The sequence below is a fragment of the Staurois parvus genome, unplaced genomic scaffold, assembly GCF_062004578.1.
Source record: "Staurois parvus isolate SC_StPar_1 unplaced genomic scaffold, SC_StPar_1.0 ptg000813l, whole genome shotgun sequence".
In the NCBI taxonomy this organism is placed as follows: Eukaryota; Metazoa; Chordata; class Amphibia; order Anura; family Ranidae; genus Staurois; species Staurois parvus.
In genome coordinates this window covers 343321-364194 of record NW_028318609.1, presented here as the reverse complement: position 1 = coordinate 364194, position 20874 = coordinate 343321, and the positions used below count along the sequence as shown (strand labels likewise).

At 41.7% G+C, this 20874-nt stretch overlaps 1 protein-coding gene across 2 annotated transcripts in view; it reads right to left on the bottom strand.

The window, feature by feature from the left end:
* Window positions 1–20874, bottom strand: part of FBXL20 (F-box and leucine rich repeat protein 20) — a 110376-nt gene that overhangs the window by 50697 nt on the left and 38805 nt on the right. For both annotated transcript variants that reach the window (XM_089654871.1, XM_089654872.1), the window contains exons 2-7: window positions 16381–16442; window positions 16149–16203; window positions 7010–7084; window positions 6796–6890; window positions 6640–6708; window positions 2701–2796 (exon numbers count right to left, since the gene is read on the bottom strand). In XM_089654871.1, the coding sequence (XP_089510997.1) occupies window positions 2701–2796; window positions 6640–6708; window positions 6796–6890; window positions 7010–7084; window positions 16149–16203; window positions 16381–16442 (452 nt within the window). The remainder of the gene's footprint in view (window positions 1–2700; window positions 2797–6639; window positions 6709–6795; window positions 6891–7009; window positions 7085–16148; window positions 16204–16380; window positions 16443–20874) is intronic.

Sequence of the window (20874 nt, the reverse complement as noted above, 5' to 3'; positions counted from 1 at the left end):
TCATTTCCTGTACTATGTCTGCAGTCCATTGGTTCAGAATATTTTTTTTCTTGTTTTCCGCCTCTAAAACCTAGGTGCGTCTTATGGTCAGGTGCGCCTTATGGAGCACGAAATACGGTATATTTGTAAATGCATTCCAAAAATGTAGATTTGTATTTTTAAAGACATACACTACATTTGAAATTGATTTTTTAAAATAGTTATATATTTTGTAATAAAAACGTGTATATATATATATATATATATATATATATATATATATATTACTTCAAATATATGGCAATATATTTGGGAAGAATATTTTTAAAATATATTTCAAATATATTTTTCTTCTGCATGGGTTCCTTCTTTATTTTCAGCTGGTGAGCCTACCAGTAGCACATGTCCTGTCATGAGGTGACAACACTCACTGTACTGTGTCCATGGAGGAGCAGCGTTGTCACCCTGGAACAGGAAGTGGGTTAAAACTAGAGAACCCCACACTCTAAATTTTTATAACATGTGAGGAGCGTGGTAGGACACAAAAGTGAATTGGGCAAGGACACTAGCTGGGATTTCAGGGCAGCACAGGCAGAAAGCACAAAAGGTTAGGAGCTCACTGCATTTTTAAAAGAATCACCAAGTAATTTTTTGTACTTTTATGGTTTTAAAAAGACAAAACATGGGGAAAAGTTCATTTATTGGAGATGTGTAGTGAAGAGGTTTTCTTTTTTTATTTCACCTATATATCTTGGCCATGCATACACTTTTAAGTACCTCCTTAACCACTTCAGCCCCAGAAATGTATCAGTATGTCACGGAACTTTGAGCAGTTATACCAGGGTGATACCTGCAGCTACAGGCCTCATCGCAGTATTGTTTTATACCGGCCATGGACTGCTTTTGTAAAAGTGATCTTAGAGGCTAACTAGCTGCTGGATCACTTTTACAGGCAGCCCCATCATCCCCCCAGCCACCTTTCTGGCCTCTCCTGTCCCACTGGGGAGCACAAGACTGCAGCTGGTGGTTCTGCCAACTGACCGTAGAGATGATCCCCAATTGTATCAATGGTCTAAGAAACCGGAAGCAAAGAGTATTTCGTCACTTCTGGTTTCGCCTGATGTAAACAAGCCGTTACTGGCTTGGAAAAGCATCAGATCAAACCGAACTTGGTTTACTCCAATGCTTTTAAAAGGAAGAGGAGAGATCTGGGGTCTAATAGACCCTAGATCTCTCAGTAACGAGTACCTGTATCTGCCCATGCTATCACAAGGATCCATTGGAATAGCAATAAAGTGGATTTAAAACATAAAAAAATTTAAAAAAGGGAAAGATAAAAATAAAAACAATTTAAAGTGCTCCAACCTTCGTGCTTGCGCAAAGGCTAATGCACGTGTTGGTCCCAAACCTGCAATCACAGCATACATGTGAGATATCACCACGAACGTCAGATCGAGAGCAATAATTCTAGCATCAGACCTCCTGTGTAACGCTAAAATGATAACCTCTAAAAGCTTTAAAACATCGCCTATGGATGTAGTTTGTCGCCACACCATGTGCATGCACAATTTTAAAGCGTGACATGCTGGGTATCCTTTTTACTCAATGTAACATCTTTTATATTTTACAGCAAAAAATTGGAAATTATTTCGTGTTTTTTTGCACTAAAATTCATTAAAGTGTATTTTTTCCCAAAAATTTGCATTTGAAAAATCGCTGCGCAAATACCACGTGACATAAAAAAAAAAAAAATGGCAAAACCCACCATTTTATTTTCTAGCGCAGGGGTGTCAAACTGTTGGCCAAACTACTACTAAAGGGACTTGCCAAACTACAAGTCCCATGAGGCATTGCAAGGCTGACTGTTACAAGCATGACTCCCAATGCAGAGGCATGATGGGACTTGTAGTTTCACAACAGCTGGAAGGCCGCCAGTTTGACGCCCCTGCTCTAGGGCCTAGATTTAAAAAAAATGTATTGTGTTTGGGGTTTCTAAGTAATTTTCTAGCCAATAAATACTGATTTTTACATGTATGTGAGAAGTATCAGAATAGGCCTGGTCTTAAAGTGGAACTTTAGCTAAAAAAAAAATTACAATGGGCGAATAGGCAGGAATCTTTAATGCAGAGACATGTCTCTTCTGCATAAAGTTACTTACCTTTCTGTCCACCCCTGCACAATGAGCTGTGCATGGGCAGCTCACTGTGCAAATTTGGCAATGCCGAATCTGATTGACTTCCTGTGCACGTGCAGAAGTGACATCATCCCTGCCCGACCAATGACAAGCGTGTCAGCGACCAGGCGGGGAGCTCTGTGATGCCGCATCGCTGGAGAAAGGGTAAGTATAGTTCCACTTTAAAATGTGGAAAGAGTATGCATAAGCAAAATAAAGAAAGAAAACATACATCTCTCCAACATGTTACATAGTTACATACGGTGTGCTGCTAAATGAATCCCCAAATTATTGCAACTTTCAGGAAATATTTTGTCACTGGGACCCTTTAACCAGTATCCTGTCAACATGAAACAAATGATGTGCAATCTGAAACATCATACTCCAGTCTAGCCAGATGTTCTGGTAACAAATAGTTTTTTAGGGGTTTTTTTTTTTTGCTTTTTTGCTGTATCTGGCCCCAAGCAGCCTACTCATATAATAACATACACAACAATTTAATTCCATGATACTGAAACATGATACAGAAACATGATAGCAAATCTCACCTGAGAGCCTTTAGGGATAAGTTAGTAATGGAGGTGCATGATGCCAAGTCCAAATGTCTGAGTTTACAACAAAATTTACTGAGGCTAGACGAGGTTCTGTAAGGATGACAGACATGTAATGGCTCACAATGTGGCATGCCCCATAACAAAGCCCAAGTCATTTTTTTTTTCTTCTATACATTAGACACTGGGAACAGATATAGCCAGATATACAAAGTTTGGACTCTCTATTATTCTATTATTTGATCAGTGGAAGAGAGCCATTTATATACAGCAGGAGAAACGTGTGTATCAGAATCCAGAGAACACTCCAAACACACCCGTCCTGGCTAGTGGTATACACGTTCCTCCTGATTGGTTTATGGGTGCAAATTTTGGTTTCAGGTTAGCCCAATAAATATTGAAGTTCTACACTACGTTAGTGCATAATGCGCATTTTTTTTTTAAATTTAGTGTTTGAGCATCCCTTGCTCCCTCAGACAGCAGGACATAGAAAGAGCATGGGCTGCCCCACTTAATGTCATAATGGACTTTACCCTTTGGCTAGGAACACATCTGTGTGGAGGGTTCCTGCTGCAGGTCTGCACCTGTTCCCGTAGCCACAGTCACTCACGCAGAAAAATGAAAGAGACGTGTGGCAGGTCGCATGAACTAGAAATTGCTCCTGCACTGGGAACACACTGCACTTGCAGTTCCCGTGCGGGCTGCAATTCCAGAAATGGTGCAGGGACCTTTTCCCTGCATTTCAGGAGACATGGTAGCCCATTCAAATTAACTGGTTGCTATGCCTGCGCAAAACATGGCTTGCGGAGCCGCATCAACGTGAACCTAGCCTTAAGGTCCATATATGCTGGTTTTTCATGTTTTAATATATCTACTTTTTGTTTAGATTATTCCCTTAATGCGGGCCGGTGGATTATATTTCTGCGTGTGTTATCGTTCTGGGTCTGTTTTGAATAAGCACTGCTAAAGTTTGGCATAGATGGACAGTGGAGCAGTCTCCATTGTCAGAATACAATACAATAGCACAGCGGGGAGGATTGCTCCATCCACCTTGCTTGTGTGGATGGGAGAATCCATTTGTTTTTTTTGTTTTTATGGGGTTTTTTTATCAGCCCGCTAGCAGATCAAAAAAACAAATGTATTCTCACATCCACACAAGCAAGGTGGATGGAGGAATCCTCTCCGCTGTGCTATTGTATTGCATTCTGACAGTGGAGACTTCTCCGCTGTCAGAGAACACTGAACAGCGCTGCAGCAGACTGACTGCATGCACTGATCAAATGAAAAATTTCCAACATTCCTGTTCGAGAGAAGCCAATCATTAGATCAACTTCTCTCAAGAGGGAACAGGGATTGGATCGAAATTAGGCCTGTCCTTGGTGAACTGGCCGATTTTTGATCCATTTATGGCCAGATTTAGACTGCTTGTTACAGTCTAGTGTTTAATTAAAAAAAAAAAAAAATACAAAAGGCTGTGTAACAAATGCAAAACAAGATTTAGCTTAAAGCTGAACTCCGGGCAGAAATTTTATGCTATATGTATACAGGTGTTCCCATACCTTTAAAGAAATTCTGTGTGTCACAATGCACAGTCCCCTTGGAATTCAGAAATCCAGCCTTCCTTATTCTGTGGGAAGCCCTCTGTTCTCCTAATGTCCTGTTCATAAGACCAGTGGCTGCTGTTCCCTCTATCCCCCTGTAGCTCTCGGTAAAGTGAGCGCCCATTGAGACTGTGGGCGGACTGGACTGGGAAACAGAAGACATATCTAGCCTCTAAGTGTAGACTGTTACAATTTATTAATAAAAACCGAGGTAGATAAACTCCCATTTCCAAAGTGAGACAAGGTGTCGTATGTGTAATGGGTGGTCTAGATGTCAAGTACAGCACTGAGGCACAGTGGATGCGCTGGCAGTGTGGAGCAGAGGAGCTGGCAGGCACCTCTATCCAGGAAAGCCAAGTGGAGAGCAAGCGTCTATGGATGTTGCAGCATCGTGACGTCACCCAGGGGGAAGCTTCTCTGCTATCCCCCTGGGTGACGTCACGACACCGCAACATTCACAGATGCCTGCGCTCCACGTTGCGCCTCAACTTGGCTTTCCTGGATACAGGTGCCTGCCAGCTTCTCTGCTCCACACTGCCAGTGCATCCACTGTGCTCCAGCGCTGTGCTCGACATCCGGACATCTTCTGCCACCCATTACACATATGAGCCCTTGTCACACTTTGTAAATGGGAGTTTATCTGTTTTTATTAATAAATTGTAACAGTCTACACTTAGAGGCGCTGTGCCTTCTTCTGTTTTACATGGTATTGGAGTTGGCTTCTGCTCTCTACACAGCCTGCCAAGTGAATGGACTTTTTTTACATACTGAACTTTTTTTTACCAGTCATATTATTTATTCACCTTTTCCCTGGTTACATGCGCCTGTTACCACTATTGTACTTGGACTGGACTGGGAGTCTGAGATTACCTGCGCAGCCCACTGATTTAGGAGCTTGTTTTACAGAAAACTACAGTCTGAATAGGCGGCAATGTGGGCGGGCTGTTGGTATAGAATAATTCAGGCCCCTGGGCTTGTCCTTCTAACTATGCTGTACAGTGGGCGGATCAGGGGGGAAGCCTTAAACCCACTGCCACAAGAGCTGGCTTTACTGAGAACTACAGTCTGAATGGGCAGCATTGTGAGCAGGACTATGGAAGTGTGTGATGAATATGTGTATGGCATGATTCAGTTCAGACTCCTGCCTTGCAGGGCTGTCTTAATAGCCTCATGGGCCCCTTGGCAAAGTCATGTACAGGGGTCCCTCCAACCTGTCCCAATTTATGCACCTACTCTCAAGAATTAAATAGTTGACGAAATAAAACATATATGTATTAGCACTTTCAATAAAATGTATTTTAATCAATAAAAAAAACATGCCATACATCAAAGATTAATCTACACAAAGGGCATAGGCTGGGAAAGGGGGGGGCAAAGGAGGCAAAAGAGCACAGTAGAGAGGACGTGGAGGGTCAGGTGGGCACAATTTTGGGATCAGGAGGGCACAGTACAGGTTATGGGATGATGCCTGGGACAGCTTAGTAAAAAGCGTGACTATTCCGGCAAATTCGGGACAGTTGGCAAGTATGATGTAATGCAAGATTATCATGGGGCCCCCATGCACCTGGGGCCCCTGGGCATTGCCCAGGGGTGACCATGCATTAAGACAGCCCTGCTGCCTTGTACATTTAACAATGATGTACAATGGGCGGATCAGACAGGGAGTCTGAAACTCCAGGAACCGCCAACTGTACAGTGGTTAAATGGACAAGCCAGGAGTCTGATTCATACCACAGAAGCCCAACACCCATTCAGACTCTAAATCCCAGGGCATAATGGGATTTGTAATCTTAGTACGTGTTGACAAGCACAAATAGGAAGTGATGTCACTGCTTCAGAGATCCCTCCCTCCTGGAGCCCAGGGATAGAAAAAATTCTCTGTAAAGAGGGGACATTGATTTTAAAAGTGTGAGGTTTGTACACAGCGAGCAATTTTATTCTAAATCGCTTTAGAAGAAGTTTTACTTAACTAACTATACAGGGCTAATGTGCAAATTTAATCATTATCCCGGAGTTCTTCTTTAAGATTTCATCTTCCCTGTTCGATGTGCAAATTAATTGCACATTGTCAGTTTAAATCTCAAACAAAGGTCAACCAATCCGACATAAGATGGCTGATGCAACTGAAAAGTAGCACAAAAATTTGAATAAACTCTAGACATGAGATGCCCATGAAAATTAGGCAGCTGCTGTTGTGTGTATAGAATACCACTGCACTATTCCAGGCAGGGGAAGAGAGACAGAACACTAAACAGCTAAACACCTAAAAGGGCACATAACAAAGGCACAATATAATGAACACCACTATCCACCTCTGCCTAGACAGACTACTCACGTGTCAGTGATTTTGGTGCAGCCATTCAGGTTTAAAACTTCAATATTCTTACAGTTCTGAGCAAAGGTTCTGCAGAAGACACAGAACTCAGTTAACCGAAAATAAACTAAGATGACAGTAAAAATGATGGTAAAAAAAAAAAATTAAAAATCAGACCTGAGAGCATTATCTCCCACACCCAGGCATCCACGTAAACTTAGTTTGCGCAAAAACCCACCACATCTTTTGGATATATTCTCTACTACACGGCCCTGGAAAAAGAAAAAAGATGTCATGTGGAGGACTTACTGAGAGAAGGCAATAGTAATTTGCAAGTCAATGCTAGCTAACTAACCAATAAACAGTTTAAGATCAAAAACAACATAGGTACCTCAATATCCCTCTGAAAGTCGAATAGGTCGATTCTCTGCCAATTGCTACCATCAAGAGCAAGGACGTTCCAAGCCTGAAAGCATCAAGTGATGTGCTGGTCAAGTTATAGCGCAACAAAGTGTCAATTAAAAAAAAAAGACGCCTAAAAAACAAGTGATTATTTTGTCTGCATCAAAAGGTACTTTATGTATAAAGCAAACAACAAACAAACAAAACAAAAAAAAGTAATACTGCCAGTGCTACATGGCAAATAAAAACAAGACCATTAGCAATGTGATAAAAAAATGATATATAATGAAGTCCCAAGCCTTTGGAAGAACTGACGCAAAGTCTTCTGCAGTTGTCCTGGATTACTCCATGCTAGGGAATGCACTGAATCTGAGCAAAAAACATACAAGAGAAAAAGAGGGAAGTGCACTGCCCACCTTGCACAGTAAAGCGTTCAATGATCAAAGTATTAAAATGAACAATGGTTGCACGGACATATTTCCTAAACTAAAAGTGCCTTGAGTGTAGCCCCAATTTGCTGAAGTTGTAGAACTTCTCACATATGGGTCAGTGTTGTCCAGTGGTTGTTCTGCATGAAGTTTGAAGCTCTCAGGCGGGCGTTTTGGACTCTCACTGCGATACTGCCTGCGATCTCAAATTGCACTGCAATAGTAGTAAAATGCACCGCAAGTGTTCGGGTGCAATTAATTTTCAATAGCACCTAAACTTGGTGCAGTTCTGCAGTGATTGTTGCGCAATAAATCACACTTTAATCGCGGCAAACTGCACTGCATGAAGCTGATCACCCAAAAGAAGCTCCTGCTCCTTTTTGTGCGACAATCATGGCAGAACCAAACCACATTTAGGTGCCATTGAAAATGAATGGCATTCGAACATGCATGGTGCATTTCGCCACTATTGCAGTGTGATTTGAGATTACAGGCAGAATTGCAGCAATTGTGCCTGAGATCCCAAAAAAGCCAGATGTGAACAGTGCCTCACTGCAGACTGAAGGGAGGACGGCAATTTAGCTCCACACTGGGTTCAGCTGAACATCAGAGACTGCCATTACTGGGCTCACACAGGTCACTCCTACTGTTGGGTACATGTTTCGGGGGCATGTCCCCCTTTCTCAAGCCTTGTCTTGAGATAGCAGTTTGTGATGTACAGTCAATCCCAGTGTGGAGCTGAACTGCCTGCCTTCCTTCACCCTGTCAGATTCAAACTTCATGCTGAGTAACCACCGGACATCACTGGTCCTGATGTGAGCATTTCTACAACTTCAGCAAAATGGGGCTACATTCAAAGCATTTTTAGTTTATTTACAACCGTGGCCAAAAGTTTTGAGAATGATAAAAATATTAATTTTCACAAAGTCTGCTGCCTCAGTTTTTATGATGGTAATTTGCATATACTCCAGAACATTATGAAGAGTGATCAGATGAATTGCGATTAATTGCAAAGTCCCTGTTTGCCATAAAAATGAACTTATTCCCAAAAAAACATATCCACTGCATTTCAGCCCTGTCACAAAAGGACCATCTGACATCATATCAGGGATTGTCTTGTTAACACAAATGTCAGTGTTGACGCGAACAAAGCTGGAGATCACTCTGTCATGCTGATTGAGCTACAAGAACAGACTGGAAGCTTTAAAAAAGGAGGGTGATATTTAAAATCATTGTTCTTCCTCCATTAACCATGGTTACTTGCAAGTAAACACATGCAATAATCATTGCTTTGCAAAAAAAAGGGATTCACAGACAAGGATGGTGCCGCTACTAAGATTGCACCTAAATCAACCATTTATCAGATCATCGAGAACTTCAAGGAGAGAGGTTCAATTGTTGTGAAGAAGGCTTCAGGGTGCCCAAGAAAGTCCAGCAAACGCCAGGACGGTCTCCTAAAGTTGATTCGGCTGCAGGAACGAGGCACCACCAGTGCAAAGCTTCCTCAAGTATGGCAGCAGGCAGGTGTGAGTGCATCTGCATGCACAGTGAGGTGAATACTTTTGGAGGAAGGCCTGGTGTCAAGAAGGGCAGCAAAGAAGCCACTTCTCTCCAGGAAAAACATCAGGGACAGACTGATATTCTGCAAAATGTACAGGGATTGGACTGCTGAGGACTGGCAGAAAGTTATTTTCTTTGCTGAATTCCCTTTCCAATTCCCAAGGAAGTGGGCTCACTCACAGCCATGAATAAAGAATGGTACAAAAACATCCTCCAGAAGCAACTTCTCCACACCATCCAAGAACAGTTGGGTAATTAACAATGCCTTTTCCAGCACGATGGAGCTCCTTGCCATAAGGCAAAAGTGATAACTAAGTGGCTTGGGGAACAAAACATCAAAATTTTGGGTCCATGTCAGGAAACTCCCCAGATCCTAATCCCATTGAGAACTTGTGGTCAATCCTCAAGAGGCGGTTGAACAAAAAACCTCTCACAAATTCTGACAGTCCAAGCATTGATTGTGCAAGAATGGGCTGCCATCAGTCAGGAGGTGGCCCAGAAGTTGATTGCCAGCATGCCAGCGCAAATTGCACACGTCTTGAAAAAGAAGGCTCAACACTGCAAGTATTGACTCTTTGCACAAACTTAATGTAATTGTCAATAAAAGCCTTTGACACTTATGAAATGCATGTAATTCTATTTCAGTTTACCACAGTAACATCTGACAAAAAGATCTAAAAACACTGAAGCAGCAGACTTTGTGAAAATTAATATTTGTGTCATTCTCAAAACTTTTGGCCAGGGCTGTAGTACTGTACTGAATGCAACCATTGTTGATTTTAATACTTTGATCATTAAAGGTTTAACTGCGCAAAACATGAGCTTCCCTATTTTCCTTGCTTATGTATAAAGGCTGCAAGAAAGTGTTCCAGCATAAAATTCAGGCATGTTCTAAGATCACCACAAAGGAGCTTGTGTACTATAGCAATTCCTGAAGTGCCACACAGATAGATTTGTTCCCTGTATGTAACTTTATTTTTCAGATTTGGCTGCAGAGTGCCTTTAGAACATGATGTCAGCTGGCCTTCCTTTGAAGTGCACCTTTGCCCAGACTATGGACATTAAACTATTTGAATATTCTTAGAACGCAAAGGAGCTTTAAAACAATATATGATAAATGCAAAATCGGTATCCAAAACAATAACAAACTGTGATACAATAAATACCCTATTTATTGACACTCAAAAGTCCCACTTTCACCCTTGAAAGTCCAAAATTATAAATCATAAACCTTTTTAGTGTCAGTGAAATAATTCCAAAATGACTCTTCAATATAATAGTCCCAATTTCTAATCCATAATCGCCATGTGCCTCCAAAAATGCAGAATACCTCCAAAAAATGAAAATGAAACTGGATAGTGTATTATCCTCAATATAATAGTTATTAAATCATATATATATATATATATATATATATATATATATATATACACACTCACACACACACACACACATATATATATACACACACACCTGTCGAAAATTGTGCAAACACATAACACAAAAAAAAATGTGAAATAGTGAAGCACTCCGTGTACACTTCTATATACACACTTCTGTGTGAGCACTCCGGGAACACTTCTATGTGGCTAAATTAAATACTCTTACCCTAAATAAGTGATATAAAGGCCTTCTAAGAGAATACTCCAGTAGGTCATCAATCATCAGCACTATCCCACAGACTTTATATCAGATGCCAAGTTATCCCTTCCTTCCCATCATGCCTTAATATTCCTCAGAGCCATCCACAGGTACTCATTCATAGAAATAGAAATAGCCATATAGTGTAGTATATCAAATCCAACCAGATCCAGGCTTTATTCCATATGCTTACATTAGATAAAACATAAAACCGCATATATTCTCAATTCCCATCCACTTGCAGCTTCCTGGAACGTCAAATAGTGTCAAGGGATGTGGCATTGCACGGTAACTGGAAGTGGCGGAGCGGCCATCTTAAGTGAGGTTATATCACTATTTGACGTTCCAGGAAGCTGCAAGTGGATGGGAATTGAGAATATATGCGGTTTTATGTTTTATCTAATGTAAGCATATGGAATAAAGCCTGGATCTGGTTGGATTTGATATATTACACTATATGGCTATTTCTCTTTCTATGAATGAGTACCTGTGGATGGCTCTGCGGAATATTAAGGCATGATGGGAAGGAAGGGATAACTTGGCATCTGATATAAAGTCTGTGGGATAGTGCTGATGATTGATGACCCACTGGAGTATTCTCTTAGAAGGCCTTTATATCACTTAATTAGGGTAAGAGTATTTAATTTAGCCACATAGAAGTGTCCACGGAGTGCTCACAGAGAAGTGTGTATATGGGAGTGTACACGGAGTGCTTCACTATTTCACGTTGTTTTTTTTGTATGGTTTTGTGTTTGCACAATTTTCTACAGGTATATATATGACTTAATCGCTGTTATACTGAGGATAATACACTATCCAGTTTCATTTTCATATTTTGGAGGTATAATGCATTTTTGGAGGCACACACCGATTATGAATTAGAAATTGGGAGTATTATATTGAAGAATCATTTTGGAATTATTTCACTGGCACTAAAGTGCTTTAAAACAAGCCCTCACCCAACTAAGTAGCTGCTTTGAATGTAAGTTATTAATTCTCAAAGATCCTCAAAAAATCCAGACACTCTAAAGTTGGGTTTTAGTTGGTTTTTAAGGGTTCATTCACATGTTTATAGAGAGCCTTTTACAGTAGGAAAACACATATTTCTTCTACTGCGAGTGACAGGTGTTTCCAGACAGCTTCCTTTACAAATCAATGACAGGCTGCAGCTCTACACTGGTAACTGCACATCCAAGTGTTTACTTGCAAACATGGACAGAAATGCACCCCTGGACACAGGTTGTAACCAGGGATGATCATCTGTCCCCTGTGTGCAAATGAACACTCAGAAATGTGGATACCAGCGTACAGCTGCAGCCTGTCACTGATTTGTATAGGTGGCTGTAAACACCTGTCACTCCCAAGCATAAAATGCGTCACTTTTCCCAACACTGCTGTCGGTGCCTCTGTGAAATACCACTTATCAGCTTATAAACATATACTATTTTTTTACATTTGAGGGCTGGCAGGCTACCAAGATCTGCTCTCATACCAAAATATATGTGAAGATTTCAGTGCTTCTGCTGTGAAATTTGAAAACTAATTTCTCCAGAATTGCTACAGATACGGATGTGAATGAGGGCTTGTTTTGAATTGTTTGTACTGCCTCTTTGAGATATGTAAATGCTACAGTTGCATGATCCGGGCACAGGTTCACACAGGCACACTTAAAGTGTTACTAAACTCTGCATTCACTATATCTGATCTCCCACAGTACACAGAACACGGAAATGCAATTATTTTAGTAAATATAAACTGCTAAATACCTTTTCTCATCAGCAGTATATAGCAGTCTTGTGACTTCTATCAGTGTCCAGCAGAGCACTGGTTAAAGCTTGAAGGAGGAGTTTTCATTCTCCCGATTGTCCTATGAAGCTGCAGGACCCCTGACCCTCTGTCTGCACAGCGCTGATTGGCCCTGTGCTGATCACACGCACCCTCCCAAGAGGTTTAATGACACTTTAGGTGTTTGTGTGAATGCTGTGTTTTGCCCACACAGAATGCACAGGTGTGCCATGAGTCCACGTGCTCGTAATTCCACTCATGTCAGTTGGGACGCAGCGGCTGAACAGACACAGCCGCTGCTCCCAATCGGATATCTGTGTGGGTTCCCGAACGCACGTTGTCTGCAACTGGGGGGAAATACTCGCACCCACACAGATGTTAAATTGGGAGCAGCAGCTGTATGTCTGCAGTTGCATCCCAACTGACATGAATAGGACTGCCTGCACGAAACACCTGTGCATTCTGCCTGGGAAAAACAAGGCCCTCACACTGATGTAAGCTTAGGTATCCCTATGTAATCGAGGCCTTAAGCTGGCCATACATTATGCAAATTTTGTTGTTCAATTTCCTTTAGATTTACTTTCAGATATGTAGTGCAAGGGCCTGCTGACTGCATACAAATTGAGACCCCTAATTTCTTTGTAAGTGGGCAAACTTACATAATCTGCAGGGGATCAAATAATTATTTTCCCCACTGTAAATGTATCGTATATATTCTATCTCACATATGGGTCTTGAATAAAAAAAAAAAAATCATATTTTTATTTACGTTTTTAATTGTGGAAACACAATAGATGGTTGCAGCAACCAGTTATTATTATGGATTTACTGCACATTGGTTGGATCACATAGCAGGTAGCACGGGCGTAACCTCTATTTAGTTAATTTCCCATATAGGTCTTGTATGTAATTTTGTGTTGGCTAAATTTTGCCTGCTTATTTTGCTATTCCTTCATTCAAGGCACCATATATACCTGGTGATTCTGGGAGTTTACCCCTTTGTCTTTTTCATTCTGACCATGAAGGCAGATCTATGCTGGCGTGATCAGTTTTGGGTCTCAGTTTTCTTTTTGGAAAGCCTTCTGTAGTTAGTTGAGCTGCCTCACCCCTGAGCTGGCTCTGCGGTTTTGATTGACAGCCTCTGTTAAAGCTGTAGCAGTGTTGGAGAAGGCAGATATGTCCACCGTTATATACTCTGCTCAGAAAAATTAAAGGAACACCTTGTAGTCAAACTATAGCATCAAGTCAATTCAACTCCTGGGATATTGATCTAGTCAGTTAAGCAGAGGGGGGATGTTAATCGGTTTCAGCTGCTTTGGTGTTAATGAAATTAACAACACAAGCACTAGATGGGCAACAATGAGATGATCCCCAAAACAGGAATGGTTTTAGAGGTGGAGGTCACTGACATTTTCTTCCCTACTCATTTGTTCTGACTGTTTTTCATTAGTTTTGCATTTGGCTAGGGTCAGTGTCACTACTGGAAGCATGAGGTGATACCTGGACCCTACAGAAGTTGCACAGACAGTCCAACTCCTCCAGGATGGCACATCAATGTGTGTCATTGCCAGAAAATTTGCTGCATCTCCCAGCACAGTCTCAAGAGCATGGAGGAGATTTCAGGAAACAGGCAGTTACTTTAGGAGAGCTAGACAGGGTTGTAGAAGGTCCTTAACCCATCAGCAGGACCAGTATCTGCTTCTTTGTGCAAGAAGGCACAGGATGAGCACTGCCAGAGCCCTCCAAAATTACCACCAGCAGGCCACTGTTGTGAATGTCTCTGACCAAACAATCAGAAACAGACATTATGAGGGTGGCCTGAGGGCCTGAAGCCCTCTAGTGGGCCCTGTGTTCACTGCATGGCACCATAGAGCTCCATTGGCATTTGCCATTGAACACCAGAATTTGCAGGTCCACCACTGGCGCCCTGTGCTTTTCACAGACAAGAGCAGGTTCACCTTGAGCACGTGACAGACATGAAAGGGTCTGGAGAAGCCGTGGAGAACGTTATGCTGCCTGTAACATCGTTCAGAATGACCATTTTGGTGGTGGGTCAGTGATGGTCTGGGGAGGCATACATGTCGAGGGACACACAGACCTCTACAGGCTAGACAATGGCACTCTGACTGCCAGTAGGTACTGGGATGAAATTCTTGAAACCATTGTCAGACCCTATGCTGGTGGTCCTGGGTTCCTCCTGGTGCACAACAATGCCCGGCCTCATGTGGTGAGAGTATGCAGGCAGTTCGTGGAGGATGAAGAAATTGACACCATTGAATGGCCCCCACGCTCGCCTGACCTAAATTCAATAGAACACCTCTGGGATATATCATGTTTCGGTCCATCCGATGCCACCTGGTTGCACCTCAGACTGTCCAAGAGCTTAGTGATGCCCTGGTCCAGATCTGGGAGGAAACACCCCAGGACACCATCTATCGTCTCATTAAAAGCATGCCCCAACCTTGGTACAAACTAGAGTACCATTTTGAGTTGCTGCAATGAAATTTCAGCAAAATGGACTAGCCTGCTGCATCATTTTTTCACTTTGATTTCCGGGTTGTCTTTGAATTCAGTCCTCTCTGTAGGTTGATCATTTTCATTTCCATCAAACGATGGAGCATCCTTACGTTCCCTAACACATTACTCACTCCATATCAGTATAGATATCCAGCATGAGATTAAGATCTGATGCATTTTCAAAGTGTTCCTTTAATTTTTTTGAACAGTGTATGAAAGGGACACTGTGCAGTCTCTTGATTGTAGAAGGAAATGTTGAATAAAGATTTAAGAAAAAAAAAAAAGCAGAACTATACTGGCCACCTCTCCAACAGTGTTCAGAAGCTCCCTGATATCTTTGGCCATCCTTCTCCAGGGTTTCGATTTTTGGCCAACTTTATCGGCTAGACCAGGGGTGGGCAAACTTTTTGACTTGAGGGCCGCAATGGGTTCATATATATTGGACCCGGGGGCCGGACCAAGAGTAGATGAATGATGTGTATGTGTCATCCATAGTAAGTATAGTAATATTCCCCCATAGAAAGCATAGTAATTCATCCCCCATATAGTAATTCATCCCCCATATTAATTCATCCCTCATATAGTATTTCATCCCCCACAGTACTATTCCCCCCCAAGTAGTAAGCCAAGTCCCCCGTGTCAATTCACTTACCTTTGCTCCGCGCGTTCCTCTCGCCGTGTTCCCGCGCCGTTCCGGTCTTCAGGGCGGACTGTGAGAGGAGCCTAGCTCCCCTCACGTTCGGCACGCTGCCCCGCCTACACACATCCTGACAGCCAATGTATCACGCTCCGCGGGCCGGATTAAAAGGTCCGCCGGGCCGTATATGGCCCGCGGGCCGTAGTTTGCCCATTGCTGGGCTAGACCTAGATGACATCACTCCCATGATTGCACTAGAGTTCAATTTTTCTGACAGTTGCTGAAATATTTTAATGCAGAGGAGACATAGTATATCTCTTCTGTACTAAAAAGCTTGATTGTATGCAATTTGTTAACTTGTGAGCTTTTTTTTTTTAGTCCGTATTTTTAAGGTTCCATTTAAAAGTAAGTAATATAATATGCTGCATTACAGTTGGCTGCTATGGTACTGTGTTCATGTACATTTTAAGAGCTATGGAGAAAGTTAGTCGCCTTATACCTGCACAAAAAACGTGAAAAATTAGTTTTGGAGGGGATAATCTTAAACCCACTTCACTTACCCTGGAGACTTGGGCACACCGACAAAGTGTAACAACATCTAAGAAGGAGAAAATCCTATGAAAATGAAGAAGAAACACTATTACCCTTTAGATTGTCAAACCCCAGCCAAGCTGGGTCAGCTTTAAGGAACATAAAGTGAGATACAGACTATACATCCGATACACAGATTATGCATCTGTTTATCTATAGAATGTTGTTTGTGAAAATTTTGTGAATCTCAAAAGTGCTCACCTAAGTAGCAGCTCCTTGGGAAGCTTCTTGTTAATAAGAGCTTCATCATTGTTTGAGAACATCTGGTGGAAAAAGAAAAGAAGGAAGTGAAGTAAATAAACTGCACGCACACACAAAGGTTTGCATAGCCAAAGTGGAAGCAGCTGAAAAATAGAGAACAAGTCAATGTCACCATAAACTAAATCTATACCTCATAATGTATGATCACTTCAACAAATAGGAGTCAAATAGAAATTCGTTGTTTGTCGGGATATAAATCGGTGGTGCTGGCAGTCATCATGAGAGAACATGTGTGAATATATGGTTCTCATCAAGGAAACCTGGGCCTGATTAAAGCCCAACTCCAGACAAGACATTTTATTTCAATTTGGCGAGAGCAGAGAAGGGCTAGGGCCTTTGGCAGGTTTACACTGCTGTCTATGTCCCTATTGGGGAGATTTCCACCCATTTTCTTTCACGAAGTTCTGATATGGTCATCTATCCCTCTGAACATACTTGTTACCTGGCTATAGTGAAGATCTAGTGGTTTCCGTACTTTGAGTTCCTTACTTGGAATAGGAATGTAGTTTTCAAGCAAGCAAACTAGTCACATCTGATGCTACACTTGGCAAGGAGCCCAATTATTTTCCATGTTGGATCTTCAAACACAAGCCCAGACCTAGGAGTATATTAATCACTATTTTTGACCAATATTTGCAGTTTTTATTTAGAGGGTTCATCAATTTTTCAGCCAAGACTCAGTTTTCATATTTACTCAAATTTATGTGTTTTTTGCACAATTTTCAAATGGGATTTTCCCATTAAAAATAGGTTCAAATGAGATTTGCGAAAATTTTAAACAAGATGGGAAAAGTGCTTTACTGTGCTATTCAGCCCATGTTCATTACATTCACCCATTTTTTCCTTGCACAATATACTCTAGTTCAGAGTTGGGTGAATGTGTATTTTAAAGGCTTTTTGATTAAGAGGTAGATTTTTTTTAATCTATGGAGAGTGCTGAACCCCTAATTTGTGTTTTGCACTGTTAGGCTTAGTTCACACTGCCTCAACTTGGGATCAGACTTGTGAGACCCCAAGTTGCATGACACCCATGTCAGTCAATGAGAGCTGTCTTATTAGTACTACTGAAGTCGCTGCAACTTTAGAAAAGGATCCTATACTACTTCAAGTTGCCCATGGAATTTAATGGAAGTCACTTCCAAGCTGGATCCTCATCTATAATGCTGTGATTTGGATCCAACATTACAAGAAGGTTACCCAGGCATTCCTTGAAAGTCGCATCAAAGTAGTACTCAAGTCACCAGGAAGTCACCTGGCAAAGTAGCACTTTCAGGCTGCAGTAGTGTGAACCGAAACTAATGGTTAATTTGGGTTTTTTTATTTAATTAAAAAAAAAAAAACACTGATCAGGGCCACTCACCAACATGGCTGTCAAATGACTGTCTGTGTAGCTGCTGCACCCCCATAGACATGACACAGTACCTGGCTTTAATTGGTTATTTTCTTGATTTTTAATTAAAAATATTTAAAACATTTAAAAAACAGCAACAGTAGAGCAGGAGCTGCCACTAGGGATCACAGGAGTGGTAGTAGGGGTGACTGAAAAGATTTGGTGGAAACTGAGCAGAATCGCTGGGCTGCTGGAGTAACACGTGTTGGGATGTCATGAGCCGGTTTTCTGGAGCGGTGAGGTCACAGTTGGCCAAAATGCTGGAGAAGCATAGGGACTGTGAGAACAGACACTTCAGCAACTGGTGGTGTGGAGAATGTGAAGGCTGCAGTGTAAGTGTTCTGTAGAGAACCGCTATGAAAGACCACTGGACAATGGGTACTGAGGAGGGGACTGTAAGTACTGAGGGGTACTATGAATAACCGTGGAGCATTGTGAGTGAACAGGGGGCACTGTGCGTGATTGATGGGCATTGTGAGTACCAAAGAGCAATGTGAGAAACCGAGGGGCACTATAAGTAACACATTCTCAAACATTTTAGGTCAAATAAAACAGAACTCTACTGGAGAGCCCGCTACTGTTGTAAACGATCAGTTCAGCTGGCCACAAAGGAGATAAAGAAACATCTGTTCTGCCATCTCCTCTGTGACGAATGAAGCTGGAAGCAGCGAAGACTTCTTCACCACCAGTTTTAATGCTGTGTTTCACTGGCCGGAGCGCAAAGAAGGGCAGAGGAGGGATGAGGGGGTCTAACAGGCCCCATATATCTCCATAAATGCAAATGTGCACATAGGTCCCGCATGCATATGTATGTAAAAAGCAATTGCACCACAAATGTGAGGTGTCACCACTAACGTCAAAGTGATTCTAGCACCAGAGTTCACATTTAACCTTACATTGATAGCCTGTAAAGGCTTTTAAAACATTGCCTACGGGTAAATTTTAGGTGCCATAGTTTGTCGCCATTTCACAGGCCTGCGCAATTTTAACTGGAACAGGTGTGTCTGAGTTGCTAATCTCCAAAGCAGTAATCATCTGCTACGAGGGTAGCACCACAGATAATCCCATTTAGAAAAAAGTCAAGCACCACATGTATGGCTAAAAATCTCATCTTTATCCATAACTGGTGATAAAATAGCCAACGCATTTCAGCCCATCAAAGCTTAGTCATGACCGTGACTAAGGCCTGATGGGCTGAAACACATTGGCGTAATTTTGGCTATTTTATCACCAGTTATAAATAAGGCTACGTTCACACTAGCCTTGTTTGCTAGCGGCAGAAAGGAGTTTGGGAAGCGTTTTTACCGCTTCCCAAACGCCTCGGACAATTCTGCCCATTGCAGCACATGGTGCTGTTCTAACGGGAGCGGTAGTGGCGCGGCAAAACGGACACCTCTGGTCGAGTCAGGAGGAGTTGAAGCCTCCTACTCTAGTCTATAGTGCCGCTCCGCAAACGCCCGGTTGCGGGGCGTTTGCAGAGCAGTAACAACATTCAAACTTCATTATAGGCGTTTGTGGGACGTTTTTAACGCTCTGCAAACGCCTAGCAACCTCCACTAAAAGATGCATGCAGCATTTGCGGAGTGTTTGCCGAGCATTAAAAACGCTCCACAAACGCCAGACCAACGCTTGCCAAACGCTATAGGGGCGTTTAGCAAACGTTGGTAAAACAGTCAAGTGTGAACGAGCCCTTAAGATGATATCATTTTAGCCTTACCTGTGGCTCTTGCCTTTTTCTACTTGCACAATTTTAAATCTTGGCATGTGTGGTATCTATTTACTCTGCGCAACACCATCTTTTAGATTTACCAGAAATTGGATATTTTATTGCTTGTGTGCATTAAAATGCATTTAGGTGTATTTTTCTTGAAAACTGTTTGTGTGAAAAACAGCTGTGCATATGTACACGACAAAAAATTGCAACAAACACCATTTTATTCTTCAGGACCTTTACTTTCAGAAAATATATGCTTGGAGGTTTTAAGTAATTTTCTAGCAACAAAATGCTGATTTTTACATGTATGTGAAAAATGTCATAATTGTTCCAAACGGCAAGTGGTTAAACACTTCAATACTGGGCACTTATACCCCCTTCCTGCCCAGGCCAATTTTCAGCTTTCAGCGCTGTTGCACTTTGAATGACAATTGCGCAGTCATGCAACACTGTACCCATATGAGATTTTTATCATTTTTTTCACACAAATAGAGCTTTATTTTGGTGGTATTTAATCACCGAGTTTATTTTTTGCTAAATAAAAACAAAAAACACCTGAAACTTTTGAAAAAAAAAAAACACTTTTTGTCGTTTGTTATAAAATTTTGCAAATAAATAACATTTTTTTATAAATTTAGGTCAACATGTATTCTGCTACATTTCTTTGGTGAAAATAATAATAATAATAAAATGTGTATTTCTTTTCAAATATTTCTATTATTTTTTAAATTAAATGTTTTTCTTTTTTTATGAATTTTATTTTTCAGCACACTGTGACCAAAGCAATACAATGTTACCATAGTAACATTGAACTACTCTGGGCAAGCGATCGAGATTTTTTTTTTTTTGTTAACACATTATGATTGCTAATACCAATGTATTTCATTGTTACTGAATGAAACTGATTCAGTCTATTGTTGTGATTGGGCAAAGCTGATCACATGATACAGATGGGCGGTGATTGGCCCTGTCTGTATCATGTGACTGCCTTGATCAGTCACAGCTAACAACATAATTGTATACAATGGATGGCATGACAGGAAACCATCCATTTTATACAATTGACATGTGATCTGCTGTGATTGGTCACAGCAGTCACATGACACTGGCAACAAGCCGATGTAGTGATAGGTCATCGACTGTGTCCAGTGGACACAGCCGATGGTAGATCACGCCAATGCGCAGCCCCGCGGCCACGTGAGCGGCCCGTTTTGAAAGGACGCCATATGACGCCCAGTCACAACAGCGAGTGTCCCGCCCGGCCGTCAATCTGCTATAAGCTGGGTGGGAAGGTGTTAATACCCTGGAAGTTTCTTAAAAACCATACAGA